At 38.1% G+C, this 14,996-nt stretch overlaps 1 protein-coding gene and 1 non-coding gene across 12 annotated transcripts; both read right to left on the bottom strand.

The window, feature by feature from the left end:
• Window positions 1-855: 855 nt before the first annotated feature.
• LOC118665617 lies at window positions 856-1,038 on the bottom strand. The gene has a single exon (XR_004970709.1). It is a non-coding gene; the product is annotated as a U2 spliceosomal RNA (small nuclear RNA).
• A 2,007-nt stretch (window positions 1,039-3,045) lies between these two features.
• LOC118664952 (ADP ribosylation factor like GTPase 14 effector protein) lies at window positions 3,046-14,129 on the bottom strand. 11 transcript variants are annotated; one of them, XM_036325706.1, is made up of 7 exons: window positions 13,739-13,981; window positions 13,309-13,388; window positions 12,260-13,145; window positions 8,752-9,253; window positions 8,063-8,176; window positions 6,905-7,032; window positions 3,046-5,844 (listed from the first exon to the last, which is right to left on the bottom strand). In XM_036325706.1, the coding sequence occupies exons 4-7, from the start codon at window positions 9,175-9,177 to the stop codon at window positions 5,616-5,618; spliced, it is 897 nt and encodes a 298-aa protein (XP_036181599.1). In that variant the 5' UTR covers window positions 9,178-9,253; window positions 12,260-13,145; window positions 13,309-13,388; window positions 13,739-13,981; the 3' UTR covers window positions 3,046-5,615. The 11 variants fall into 11 exon arrangements, with proteins under 11 accessions (XP_036181599.1, XP_036181602.1, XP_036181601.1 ...); XM_036325709.1 differs by having other exon boundaries at window positions 12,260-12,354; XM_036325708.1 differs by lacking the exon at window positions 13,309-13,388.
• Between the last annotated feature and the right edge of the window lie 867 nt (window positions 14,130-14,996).

The following is a 14,996-nucleotide window of genomic DNA, read 5'->3' as shown; positions in this document are numbered from 1 at the left end:
GACAGAGAAAAACACCGATGTGAGAGAGAGACATCAATTACTTGCCTCCTGCATGTGCCCTGACTGGGGCCAGGGATCCAACCTGCAACTGAGGTACATGCCCTTGACTGAAATACCCAGGACCCTTCAGTCTGCAGGCTGATGCTCTATCCACTGAGCCAAACCCGCTAGGACTCAACTTTACCTATCTTAATGCCAAAATTAAGTTCGTGCTTTACCCAGAATCTCATAAAAACCTTTTACATGGTACCAGTATCACCCTTATTTTATCTTAGTCCATCAAAGAATACAAGTAAATACTACCTTGAAGCCCAAATAATAAATTTCAGCTACCAGAATTTAAAACAATTAAAACCAATTTAATTTGGATTTATCTCATTGTTCTGATTGTTTGTTGATAACAAGATATTTACAGAGCCCCTATTTACATTTTGAATTGTTTCAAACGGTCTCCAATTAAAGACTGTTTTAAGGTTTTCAAACTTGATTTTAGATGTTTTCTTTCTCTTGAAAGGACAAAGATCCTGAACCCTGAGCTAACGTCTGGTTTTTATGTTATTTCATTAAAGTAAAATGTGCCTGTGAAAAGAATTGGGTAAAAGAAAGTATTATCCAGCATGCTTCCAATGAAGATCATGAGCCTACAACTTCTTTTGTGTTTGCAAATGTTAGCTGTTGAAGTTGATAGTTTCAGGTTTTGGCAGTTTTATCAATGCTTGCACACACTTTATTTTTAGTAAGCCCGTTTATCTCAAAACCATAGCCTAGAAACTCTTGAATAAAACTCTGGCAACTCCTGAATAAAACAGTTGTTTGCTTGTAGTGAGATGAAATGAAAAATTGAAGTTTCTAATCATTAGGTGTCACGAAGGAAGTAGTCCCTCATGGTTTCAATCACGGGGAAAAACAATGTATTTTAATTGTGCCACTTCATAAGCTGTAGTTAAATATTTTCAAATTGCATTTAAAGATATAGCATTATTAAACTGATAAGAACAGATACTACACTTGATCTTAGCCAAAAGGCCGAGAAGCGATAAGATATAGCATTATTAACCCAATTGCTTTATCTGGTCAATTTCCTCCATCTTCTAGAAGTTAAATTATCTTGGTAAAATGAGTCAAACCTCAGCACTTTACCATCACAAAAAATTTACAAGTTGGGATACATATTCTATGGAAGCCTATTACACCTTTTAAATCAAGAAAGCATTCAATGAAGTGTTTGACAATTTAAAAAAGATACGTAGATAAAAACATCATTTTTCTAAGTTTTGCCACTTTATAAAAATAAAAGCAACCCAAAAAGTGCCTATGCATACTTTTGCATCCTCACTCATATTTTTAAAAGTTAAACCTACCATGGTGGACAACTGCTGGGCAAGTCCTAAGAAGGCTAACAGGAGAAGCTTTTCTACTTCTAGAATTTTTGTTTTAATTTCCCACTTCAATGTAATTACCAGTGCTTAAAGTTTGACCTAGAAGAGATGAGAGTAAGTGGCCAGTAGTAGCTGTGGTTTATTTTCATGAAGATACCAGCAGATGTCAGCAAAAACCAAGGCAGTACCACACGCATTTGCAAGGAGGATGTTAAACTCTTTGTAGTAGGGTAACCCACAGTGAAATGGAAAATCTCTAATTACTAGAGCCTAGTCCACTGAAGACACCTCAGTTTTCTACATTGTTACTTGATTTGTAAATTTCCTTTTTTTTTTGGGGGGGGGGGCGGGGGAAAGGGTAGCGGAGGCAGGGGTGAGAATGAGAGGCCACAGTGGGAGCTGAGTTTTTGGAACAGCTCTTTCAAAAAACTGAATTGCTCCAATTTTTTTTTTTTTTTTTTTTAAAAAGCTACCTTCAACAAACCAAAGTACACTTCAGACAGCCACCTTTGGTTTAAAAAAAAAAAAAAACTAACTGGTTTAGAGAATATTTCCTATTACTCAGGAACTCCAATCCATGTTCAGGGATTCTGAACATGGAACATTTGTGAGTACAAACAATCCTCGTGTTACAAAAAAACCAGAGAAGAACCAAGCAACGCTTAGAGAGATGGAGTTACATTTATTATTACGCGCGAGCCCAGAGGAAAATGTCTCTCAAATTCTGGATGCCATCACACACGAAGTTTCCCATATTTATGCTATTTTACCTTTGTCTCTCAAATATGGGGTTTTTCCGGTTCCCTTTGCAAGATCTTAAAGGGCCCTATGTGCTGGGGCTTTGAGACCTCAACCAAAGGCTTGGCCTGACGCCAGCACTAATAACTTCGTCTGGAGGTTTAATGACGTCTCCGAAATGGGAGTAGTCTTATTTTCCTTATTATTTAAGCCAGCAAGCATTTACGGAAGCCAGAAATAGCAGGGTTAAAATTTCAAACAGCAGTTTTTATATATGATGGATGCTTCACTCGGGTTATGTGGGTTACATCGGACTCGACATACGTTGTTTCATGGTGACGTCGCCATCTTCCATTTACAGTATTTATATAAAAAAAGTTCCATCATTTAGATGTATGTACGTATGTGCTTTATGTTTTCTATTACTTACCACAAATAAAGGTCAGGAATTATCTTTTAATTTTTTTTACTGTTTCACTTCATCACATGGCACTGTGTATGTGCTCCATGTGAGTGAAGTAGGTGCTTATGTAGGTGGTTCCGACTTTTGGCAAAATCGCGTTACATTGCGCAGTAGGAACGGATCTCCTATGTAACCGGAGGACCTACTGTACATGAATATTAGTTTTCTGGGGAGAGTTCATAGCTTTCATCAACTTTTCACAGGGGTCTCTGATCTCCAAAAAGTTAAGAACTATGCTAGAACTTACTAAAATTATATTCTGTATTAATAAATCACTGCCTATATATGTATACGTATATGTATGCTCCAAAATACATCTGCTAAAAATTACTTAGTTGAATCCATGCCAGGCAGTTTTAGAATAGCCTGTTACATTGAACTAGATGTAATATTTTAAAAACAGAAGAATCGTACATAAAATATTCCAAAGTTATTTTCTTATATTTGAAAAAGACACGAGAAAAATCACATGGGATGCCATTTATTTTATTCAAATATAAAGTATACACACATTTTTACTTTTAACATTTGTGGCCAAAACATTGTGTAAGATCAATGTTTGTGGTCTCATATTAACTTCTCCACCAGGAGCCACATACAGCAGAAGTTAAATGTTACTGAACTTTTATTTTTGCTTTTTAAAAGAGTAATAGCATTCTAAAACAATTTAGCCACCTTGAATCATCCGCAAAATGTTAAAAGGGTCTAGACAATTTTATTGTTTTCTGTATTTCTGAAATTAAAAAACAGTAAGTGGACTTGTGATAAAAATCAGATATATCGTTCTCTACAAACCTTTAGCATGCTCGTTAAAAACTTGGTCTCCTAAATAGGCACAATAAAGAAACATTAGCATAATTGATAATTGTTCTCCAAAAAATTTTCCCTTGAAAAACTTACTATCTTTGAAAATAACACAAAAGTGTTCTACTAAGTAATGCTGAAATTAAAATATTTGAATTTTTTAAAGTCATGTATTCTGTTGAAAAGATATTCGTTTTAAACAGAGTCTCTAAGAAATGATGGCAGAAATGCAATTAAGAAGGTCTAATGATCCTGGAAGTTCAGACAAAATTGGAGTCTATGTTTAAGTCCTTTATAAGAACATATTTCCTTAATTTAAGAAAATTTAGCTATTTAAGCATATGAAGCTAAAATATTCTTTTTGCCAGTGCTGTTGAAACGTTTAAATGAAGGAATTAACTGTACTTTTGATAACTAGGTCAGTGAACAATTATATCTTAAAAATGACTGTTAATTTCATGGTTGAAAATGGCATTCCAACAAAGTAAAGAGATACTAAGAGTGTACAAAAATAAAAATAAATCTCTATTGGTCAATAAAACTGGTTGTATAAATTTATAGTTTCAATGGCTAAAAAATATCTCAAGTTGTTTTAAGCTCATCTGATTCAACTAAAGTACTATATTTAGGGAAGACAAGACAAAAATCTAGATTAGTGGCAGTATCCTAGATAATGAAAGATTTAGAACAGGTATTTTAAAACATATTTTTTTATGTTTTAAAAAAATAAAGGGCAGAGAGAAGTTATCACCCACCTCCATCCTCCAAACAACACCCATACAAATCCCAACATCAAGTTTCAATTTCCAAATAATTTATAGTCTCAACCAGTGTTTCTCTATTTGTTATTATTATTCCCTTAAGGAGTCTTTTTTTAGTCCTCTAATTGCAATCAACATCTATTTATATACTTATGTATATTTTTGCTTTAAATACAGAAATAAGATTTTTGCGACAAAGAACACATTTTCAGCAAGAAAGCATGGTCTAAACAATGAAAGGTTTACAGTATTAAAACATTTATTTGAAGAGTTTAAGTGGGGAGAAGAAATGGCATATTTTAGTACAGGTATGTGGATTATTCCAAAAACAGTTTAGCACTCAACCACTGCATCAAAATTAATTTTTCCTAAAGTAGGCACTTTTCTCAGTTACAGGCAGTTCTTGCCTTGCATGATAGTATGGGATCATAAAAAAATGGCCAATCTTTGTTAATAATCAATGAGGAAAATGATACTTGTTCTGTTCAGTTAAAATGTAAATGGAAAAATTATAAAAGTATTTAGTACACTGTAATTTAAAACATTAGAAAGATTGAGAATTCATGTTCTTTCATTGTAAAAAATTAATCTAGTCATTTAAACAGTGCTTGCTTTTTTTTGTCCAGTAACTTATACCATAGCAAATTGTCATTCTCCTTTAAATTTGGATTAGTTTCCATATTTCAGCATTTGTACTTTGAATGTCGTAAAATATTTCTGCAATTTCCTTTAATGTGAAGTTTCTAACATCACTTCCTCGGGGACAAAACCTTTCCTCATTTATGTTGGGAAGTTTGCTGCCACTAAATTTCTCTGGCTGCATATCCAGAGGCTCTAGGTTGAAAAGCAGCACTGTCAACATGCCCATGATCAGCGACTTCTACAACTCCATTAACGTTCACCTCGAATCTCAATTCTGTCTGGCATTATCACTTTTAATTTATTTGCCCATTCTTTCCATTACCTACTTTTATAAAATGTCACATGTGGGGCAAGGAAATATACCTGTATGCTTTGCTGTCTGAAAGTGGACTGATTAACAGATGTGCAGTGACCAACCTCCAGCAGAATTTGAGAAGTAATGTGATTGGCCACTGATCATAAAATACATCTGTTATTCACAGTGACTACTTCATGTACTTTACTCATGGTTAATATATCCTGGAAACTGAAATTTGAACTGTACTGTTAGGGAACTGGTGTTATTCAACTAAATCATTGTTATCGGAATTTGTGGCTTTGTGAATTGTGCAAATTGAGGAGTGCTTATGCCTTACTTGTTTACATTGGCCCAGATAGGCTCTAAGTGGCTGCTGAAATAAATTCACAATATTAGCGCTGGTTGAGTGCATGTTAAGGTAGTTTTCAAATTTTTGTCATTTGGCAATCAACTTTAAAATGCATTTGAGAATGACAGAATTTTAGAAATAGAGAAAGTACTTTAAAGATCCCATAATGAAATGCTACAAATTATCCGGCATGTTTGTTATGAATTATTTCTCCCCCTTCAATTTCGATTTGCTCATAGAGCCACTTGCGGTCACAGCGGCATTCAGCTCCACATTTGGTGGAACCACAGGCAGGACAAGCATAGAAACACCCTAAGCAATCTTCATCCAGGCAGTCACAGAGGTCCATTCCACTGAAAATCAGGAGACCCTGGCTATCATAGACCTTACTCTTGGCTGGTATCACTTGTCTGTAAAATAAACAAAGGCGAATTACACCTCACAAGTATATCACTTTTTGAATACTTAATTGAAAATAAGGTAATGGAAAAATTTAAGGAGATAAAATATTCTGAATTAGGGATGAAGTCCTACCAAACTGGTACATAACTTACCAGACTCAAGGCTACTCTACAGCTAGCAGTAGTATGAACTCTTCGTCAGAAGAGACCCTACTCTGAAGAATTGACACAAATACAATAAGCCTAAAATTCCTCTCAAAGTCCATTGAAAAATCAACTCAACAAAAGAATGGACAAGAACTTTGTCCAAAAATAGGTATATTTCTGTTAAAACTTCCCTTACCGTTAAGAAAAGGAAAATGGGTAGTTAATAGAGGTACTTTTTGTTGGCTACCAATCTCTTTACTGCTTTGTGAATATCATTTTATTTTTATTACAGTGTACTACCCTACTGGTTTTTATGCTGCAACTAATCTGTTTCAAGTTCTTTGATGGATTGCAGCAAATCTGACTTAAAAATACTTATATGACTCAACAGAAAACCTTAACAGATAGAATAAATGCAATCTGTAGAAAATTCTGAATGATTATACTAATATTTCTTTATCAATTTATATTTTAGAAATGCTCAATTTAAAAAGTCACATCTAAACAATTTAGTTTCCTCATTCACTCTGGTGACTGTACCATAACTTTTCCATTTCATACCTATAAAGTTTCTCATAAAATTTACTTTCCTGCTGCCACTCATACAGCAGATATACCAATTATACATCAATGCTTTTCAAAAAATTCAATTACTTTAATTCTAAGAATAGTTTGTTTAAATTATTTTAATTCTTATGCAAAAATATTATCTTGTTCACTTCATTGATACTTTCTTAGAAACAAATTTTTCAAGTTGAAAAAGATGTCAATTATTTATGAGGCCTTCAGATGTTCTTACCAATTCCAGATTATCCAATTTAAAATACTAACCCAGAAAATTCAAAACTTAAGAGAAAGATAGGGGAACAACACAGATATGAGTCAGAAAGTTAACGTATGTCGGAAGTAACACATAGCCTACCTGTCTGAACTGGAGGTTACACTTTTTGTAAGCCTTCTTTTTTCTCTCTTACCAGTTTCTGGAGGAAATTCAGTTTGCTTTCCTGGATTTGCAAACTGTAATGATTTCAAAGCTTTAGCAGTTCTTCCCTGAATAAAGGTAAACAAATTACCAATTTGACATCAGGTCATATTTTATTACTATTTCACTTACTGTTAATCCAGATTATTCCTTAACCTGGAAGACAGTCTGGAACTCACAAAAAAAAGAAAAAAAAAGGTTTTAGAGCCCAAGTACAACAAAATTTACAGCCCTGGACCATATTAAAAATTTATTGGTAATTTACATGTAATATTTTCCTTACCTAATTTTAATTTCTGGCATATAGGAGAGGAAGGGCACAGACACGGTGAAAACTGAAATAGCTGTTGCCAACATGTGAGAGAAGTCAGAAAAACTGCTTTATAACCTGAGGGTCCTACTAATGATCCTGAGTCCTTCAGAAAAGTTTCTCTTGTTATTATGTTTTCAAAAGCAGAGAATAAGTCCTAAAATGCATTACAAATTTTGATGGTGAAGAGTTTAAGTTTGTTACCTGGGGGAAACAGCTTTATGTGATACGTTCCTCAAGAGCAACGATAAATAAAGTGGTGAAGTGACAGCAGCAAGTACTTAGTATGAACTGCAAGATACCACTGAGTCCCGGAGATAGGCCTCTAGGGGGAGCACTATACAAAGGAAAGCACTATACATAATTTAAAATTTAGTTACCTCTTGACTTATTAATATAATGAAAAATTACAATTCTTCCCAGCTGCAAGAATTATAAATTAGTTACAAATAGAAATTTTAAGCAGTGCTCCTTTGACATATTTGTCCTTGTTCTACACCAAAGAGAGCTTTATGAAATCTTAAGTTGTTTTGATATGGTTAAAGAGAGTCTTGGGCATATTATGTTATTCCTTTCCCAAACTTACTTTCTTTATCATTCAATCTAGGTCAGAGATTTTCAACTGGTGTGCCCCCGCACACTGGTGTGCTGCAAGAATTTTTAAAACATGCAATACTGGACTATGTAGTCAGGGGAACTGACCTCTTTCCCCTTAAACTGTCAAATAAAGAAACGACAACAGCCAACACAACAACAGCTGTCCAGTGTAAATGAAATAAAAATTATACCTGTGTATTTTGTCCATTGGCCAAAAATATATCTTTTTTGGCGTGCCACAGAACTTTAGAAATTACTTTATGTATGCTATGAGATGAAAGGTTGAAAATCGCTGATCTAGGTATCTAGAAATATTTAGAAACACCATTTATTTTCACTTCCCCAACTTTACATTCACTGCATGCTGATTAGTATAATCCTATACAATAACAGCCTAATATGCTAAGTGTCTGGTCATCTGTTCAATCAAAGTGTAATATGCTAATGATATGCTAAGGCCACTCAATCGCTTGCTATGACGTGCACTGACCACCAGGGGGCAGATGCTCCGACCGGTAGGTTAGCTTGCTGCTGGGTTCTGGCTGATCAGGACTGAGCAAGATAGGCCGGAGATGCCCTGGAGCTCTCCCGCGGTCCCTCCCCGGCTGGCCAACCTCCCGCATCCCTCCCTGGTCCCGATCGTGCACTCGTGGTGTCCCTTGGCCTGGCCTGTGCCTTCTTGCAATCCAGGACCTGTTGGGGGATGTCAGAGAGCTGGTTTCGGCCTGATCCCGCCAGCCAGGCCGAGGGACGCCACTGGTGCATGAATTCGTGCACTGGGCCTCTAGTAAACAATAATGTAAATATGACTTCCTTATAGTTAAACAAAACCCCATGGTGTAGAAATAACATAGCAAAAAAAAATAACTACTATACATACATCTGAATCAGGTTTTCTTTTCTGCCGGTCTTCAGAATCAACATCCACACTTCCATTGATTATCTGTGTGCATTTTGGACAAAGCTTCCAACCAGGTACAAGCTGTCTGCCAAATTTTGCACTCAGGAAAGTGGCATCATCTAAGTCAATTACATGCAAGTTTTTTTTGGCTAGTTTTTTATGGATGTTAAAGGGGTCACAACATGACTTCTGCAAATCCTCAAATCTGTCAATGTAAATTTTTGCATGATGAAAGCAAATTGTATTGTTCCCAGAAAGTGTCATTCCAGTTCTAAGTTGAAGTAAAAGCATATCATTTGATGACAATTCTTGCAAAGTCTTGAAACCTGTATGACGAGTATAGAAGGTTTTATGGCACTCATTTGTGGTACGAAGCTGAACTCCAACTGAACACGGATCCATCATTCTTGATTCTAGCAAATTTCCTGTTTAATTCTGTTGAGCAACTGACCTCTCTCCAATAAGTGATATGCTGGTCACCCTGAAGAAAATATTAAAGAGAGTCAGATTTGTGCTGTAAATGTTTTATCTGGGAAACTGAAAAGGCATTTGATAAAACTCAATACTTGTTTAAAAGAAAGAAAACTCTTAGCAAAAAAGGAAAAGAAAGGTATTTAACAAAAAGTATACAAGAAATATTATTATATTTAATCATGAAGCATCAGAAGCATTTCCTTTAAAGTCAGAACTACATAATACCTGCTGTCACAGCTTCCATTTAACACCATATTAAAAGGTATCAGAATTGAAAAGAAAGAAACAAGAAATATTACTCAAAGATTATTTAACTATCTACATGGAAAATATGAGGTTTTAGCAAACTATTAGAAGTAGCAAGATAATTCAACAAAAATATTGGAAACCAAAAGCACTTTAAGATACCTTACAAAACATATAAAACTTAAAAAAGACACCTAAGGCTTTTATGGCAAAATTATCAAACAGAAAGACAAAAAAGATACTTTTTTTTTTTTTAATATATTTTATTGATATTTTACAGAGAGGAAGGGAGAGAGAGAGAGAGAGAGTTAGAAACATCGATGAGAGAGAAACATCGATCAGCCGCCTCCTGCACATCTCCTGCTGGGGATGTGCCCGCAACCCAGGTACATGCCCTTGACCGGAATCGAACCTGGGACCTTTCAGTCCGCAGGCTGACGCTCTATCCACTGAGCCAAACCGGTTTCGGCAAAAAAGATACTTTTAATAAATGCTGAAGAAATATGCCTTGGAAAGTCTATAGTAAATATGTCAATTCTCCAGGAATTTATAAATTCAAAACTATTCTAATCAAAATCCCATTAGGTGTTCCGCCTACTTCCTCTTGGAATTTAGTAAAATGGTTTACATGGAAGGGTAAAGGTCCAAGTAAGCCAAGAGAATCGTGAAGAAAAACAGAGTAGGACATTTACTATAAAACTATTATAATGAAAGCTGGTATCAGCATAATATAGACAAATAGATCCATGAAAAGAGGAAGATGTATAACATATGGTATTATAAATCAGTGGGCATTACACATTAATGGAAGAAGAATTTAATGAAAGATGCTTGGAAAACTGCCTAACCATGTGGAAAAAGGCAGAATAAGATTTCTCTCTCACAAACAAAAATCAATTCCAGTTGGATTAAAGAATTAAGCATGAAAGTATATTTACAAAAAAACAGAAGACTTTGTGATATATTTCGTTTGATATGTGCATTTTTGTTTGAGAATTTCTTCTCTGTCCCAGTATCACAAAGTCTTCTGTTTTTGGCACACTTTGAGTACTGTATGTAATTTTTGGAGGAACACTTGAAGGAATTAAACTGTCTGCACAATTATACTGTTTTCTAAGCATCCATTCCTTAGGTGTCACTGTGGGGTTAGAATTACTTGCTATTGGAGTTGCCAGATAAAATACAGAATGCTCGGTTAAAGTTAAATTTTAGATAATGCACAAATAATTTTCACATTAAATATGTTCCAAATATTGCTAAAAAATAAGCTGTTATTTGTCTGAAATTCAAACTTAACTGGGAATCCCATATTTTTATTTGCTAATTCTAGCAACCTCATTTACTATGCAATTTTTATTTATTTATTTTTTGGCATTTTCTAGTAAGTAGAGATCTTTCTTTGGTGCCAGCTTCAAATTAAGTTCCACCTCTTACCTGTTATTAAAAGGAATTCGAACTTCCTATGAACAAATTATAGGAGTTGCTCAGTTTAAAATGAAACTGTCTGAAAACAATAGCAGAGGGAAGTTCAGATTACAAAGGAAACTAATTATTTTTCTTCCCAAAATTTTTAGGGGAAGTGTAGTAATACTATGTTCCAATATGTTGATTTCTCATTAATACAGCTTTTTACTTGACCAGTCTCCTAATTAGTGGGAAAAGTAGTATTAAGAGGAAATTTAACCAAATAAAAATTTTCTGAGTTTTTTTTTTTTAAAGTATATTTTATTGATTTTTTACAGAGAGGAAGGGAGAGGGATAGAGCGAAACATCGATGAGAGAGAAACATGGATCAGCTGCCTCCTGCACAACCCCCACTGGGGATATGCCCTCAACCAAGGTACATGCCCTTGACCGGAACTGAACCTGGGACCCTTCAGTCCACAGGCTGATGCTCTATCCACTAAGCCAAACCAGTTAGAGCAATTTTCTGAGTTTTTAAGTTAAGTCAAGAATCCTTCCCTTCATGAAAAATGCCCTTTGGGAGTAGGGGTGAAGTATAAGTTCTTATAATTTGTCAAGCATTTTCTAAGCCATCTCTTATTTAATGAAAATATTTTCATCGACCCCTACTATGCAAATCAGCAGCTTTAGTTATGAGCACACATAAAAAAGTCATGCCTCTTGTAACTGTCAACTTTTGTGCCAATTACCTTCAAATATTAACTATGTACATTACGTAGTCACTAACACAAGGACTAAAGAGCCAAGACGAGATAATCTCAATTCTCAAGTAAAGGCCTAGAGCCAATAAGAAAGGTAAAGAGAATTTAAAACAAATATATAGTCCATAGTACTGTCCTATCTAATGAAGATGGAATATGCAAATTAACCAGCACTCCACAACAAAAGATGGTGGCGCCCACAGCCAATAAGGAGGGAATATGCAAATTGATGTGACAAAGATGAGGGAGGCAGGGCCACTTGCCTCATCACCATGGCAATGAAGCAGGCTTCTGCCCAGCCGGCAGCCAGGGGAAGGAAGGCCTATTCTTGCACGAATCTTCCTGCATGGGGCTTCTAGTTTAAAATATTTCTAGTGAGAGCCAGGCACAGCGATAACACAAACATCATCTCATTCATCTTTACAACTTTGAGGTACTATCATTCCCATTTACAGATGAAGAATCTGAAGTTTAGAACTCTAGTTTCCAAGCTAACACAATGGCTGATATATCAGACATGTATTTGCTAAATGAATTAAACATCCAAACACACATCCAAACCAAATTTTACTTTATATGAAGAATCCATTAGTTAGGCTCACCCAAAGCACTTCCCTCAGATTTTTTAATGCTCTGTCCAGTGTACTTTCAGATCATCTTTGGAATCCATTTGCAATTTGTCACTATTCCTCTGGTCCTTAAAGGCCAAAGGGAAGGAAGTGAGGAGGGATTGCAACAACTGAGAGGTAGTTTCCAGACCGAGAGTCATGCGCAAAGCTCTCCTCACTCTACCTTATTCTGGATGAGACCAAGATTGTCAAACAATCCCAGGTTCCCGCTATGGATGCCGAGTAAGTGATTGTGAAACGGAACTGTAATCTGTGGAAAACACTTTTTTTTTTTCTCTTACCACTTTGTAGAAAATACAGTCTGGGCTCTTTAGAATGCCATCACGTGTTCTAAATGCCACAACACTGCCGTCAAAACTACACTACTTGCGTTGTTCTTTTCCGTTGTATGCCTTTATATTGTTCTCTTTGCTTAGGTTACCCGGGTTACGGGGTTCAAGGCCACCCTATTTCAATCCTCATCCACCTAAGGGGTAGGTGATGGCGAGAGCCTTTTGAGCCCGGCGTGTCAGCATTTTGAAAAACCCTAACTTAACTCTGGTGCCGTGTCACAGATAGAAATTTTTTGATATTTGCAACCATAGTAAAACAAAGACTTATATTTTTGATATTTATTTTATATATTTAAATGCCATTTAACAAAGAAAAATCAACCAAAAAAATGAGCTCGCATGTGATAGGTTCGCCATCACTGAGTCCTAACCCATCGCTTCGAGGGCTCCCCGGGCTGAGGCATCCTTCCGGACAGAGCCAGTGTCCCCCGATCTGCGGGGCCTCGCCCAGATACCAGGGTTGCAGGCCCTCCTTCCTCTGGCTGCACTTCCCTGGGAGCTGAGCTGACCTCACGGTGCTTTCTCAGCTGTTGGAGGACAGAACTCTATGGCATCACCTTCTTTATCATCCGGTGGAGGAACAAGAACTCCGGGGGCTTCCCTTTGCATAGCACTCATCACAGGCTCGTTGTTTGTTAAGTCGCCCCCCGCCCCCCCTTACACATTAGTTCTGTGAGGGCAAGAAATCACCTGGGTCCCCTGTACCCTTGACGTCTCCAGCACAACACTGACACCTAGTAGACTCTTCACAACGTCTTTTCAACGAATACCTGTCCAGAAAGGATAGGAATCTCACCCCAAGAGGCCTAAATCTCCCCAAATCAATGCGACTAAGTCCCCAGGATGCGGCAATCCTTCCCACCCCAACCCTGTGGAGGTCACAGGCCTGACGCCCCTGTGAGCGGCTCTATCCAAATGTTTCAGGCCACCAGATCCGTCCAAGGAGGACCTACTATGTTCATGGTACCGGGATAAAAAAAACGACTACTATTCCGCCTCCGGCCTCAACCACACATCTAGGGCCGGGAGGACTCCGATTACAAAGAATAAAAACAAAACAGGAGAGAGAGACGCTGGGTACGGGGTTGAAGGCCACCATATTTTAACCTCATCCACTAACCCATCGCTTTGAGGACTCCCGGGCTCCGGACGAGAGGCGACAACCCGCAGACGCGACAGATGCGGCGGCCACCGCGCAGGGCCTGGGCACCAAGGGGCGTCGGATGAACCGGGTCGGAGATCGGCGGATCGGGAGGCTGCAGAAAAGTCCCCTCCCGCTTCCGGGCCTCCTCTCCGGCCTCCGTGACCCGGCCCGAGTCTCCCTCCTTTCCAGGGACCCGTCTCCACGCCCACGCCCCCGCCCCCGCTTCTTCCCCCAGAACCTCCCCCGCGGCCCGTTCCACCTGAGCGCGAGCTCCGCCGCCCGGGTTCGCACAGAACTTGTAACCACGCACCGCCACCTCCGCGGCCTGCTCCTCGGCGCGCCCTCGCACTACCACCGAGAGGTCGGCGAGCGAGAGCTAGAGGGGCCCGGCGCGACCATAGAGAGCGACGCGGGGGGAGCCTAGAGCGGAAGGAGCCTGGCGCCCCCCCGCGGCGGAAAGGACGAGGCGGCGTCAATGGGCGGATGAATGATTCAAGGTGAGGCAACAGTTGCTTCTTGCGCTGGCGAGATGTTGTTGTTTTCGGGAACTGCTCGGTCCCGGGGGCCGCCTCTTCCCGGGTGCAGGTTTGGCTAACTTGGGTTCTGTTCGCGAATCTCGACGCCTGATCGTGAAGCCAAATGTTTGCACCCCAATCTTTCTAACCCGTGGAGTAGAAGGACCTGTGTTAAAAGGACCTCAAGAACAGACCCTTTATTTAAGGTCTCACATTTTATTTCATTAATTTTATTCAAGCTAAAAGTATTCCAAAATGCATCTCTTTTTAAACTATTAAAAAAAAAATAGGTGTTTATTACTTTGAGTATAATATGGGCTCCGAGAAGATGCTTGTAAATGTTTTGAGGGGAGAAATCACTCTCTTGTATCTCTAATGTTTGCCACAGTTTAGGTACTCATTCATTTTAGAGTGGATTTCATTCATTTAGCGTCTTTGAGAGCTCAAGACCCCTTCCAGGGGTACTCAACCTGTGGGTCGCGACCATCGGAAAACACATATAGCATATCAGATATTTACATTACGATTCATAACAGTAGCAAAATTACAGTTATGAAGTAGCAACGGAAATAATTTTATGGTTGGGGGGGTCACCACAACATGAGGACCTGTATTAAAGGGTCGCGGCATTAGGAAGGTTGAGAACCACTGCTAGGCTAAAGGGACTCAGCCTTCAACCATTTTCAGGTGGGAGGTGGAGGGAAAAGCCTCCCAGCCCC

This window comes from Myotis myotis, unplaced genomic scaffold, assembly GCF_014108235.1.
Source record: "Myotis myotis isolate mMyoMyo1 unplaced genomic scaffold, mMyoMyo1.p scaffold_m19_p_10, whole genome shotgun sequence".
NCBI classification, from domain to species: Eukaryota; Metazoa; Chordata; class Mammalia; order Chiroptera; family Vespertilionidae; genus Myotis; species Myotis myotis.
The sequence above is the reverse complement of the archived record's forward strand: the minus strand, read 5'-3'. Positions and strand labels throughout refer to the sequence as shown.

Excerpts from the sequence above, each read along its gene's own strand:
- LOC118664952 (XM_036325703.1), bottom strand. The coding sequence starts at position 9,177 with ATGATGGATCCGTGTTCAGTTGGAGTTCAGCTTCGTACCACAAATGAG. Across the intron at positions 8,177-8,751 it reads AAAGAAAACCTGATTCAGAT|ATACCTAGATCAGCGATTTT; the intron begins GTATGTATAGTA and ends AAATATTTCTAG. Across the intron at positions 5,845-6,904 it reads GTAACCTCCAGTTCAGACAG|ACAAGTGATACCAGCCAAGA; the intron begins GTAGGCTATGTG and ends TTTATTTTACAG.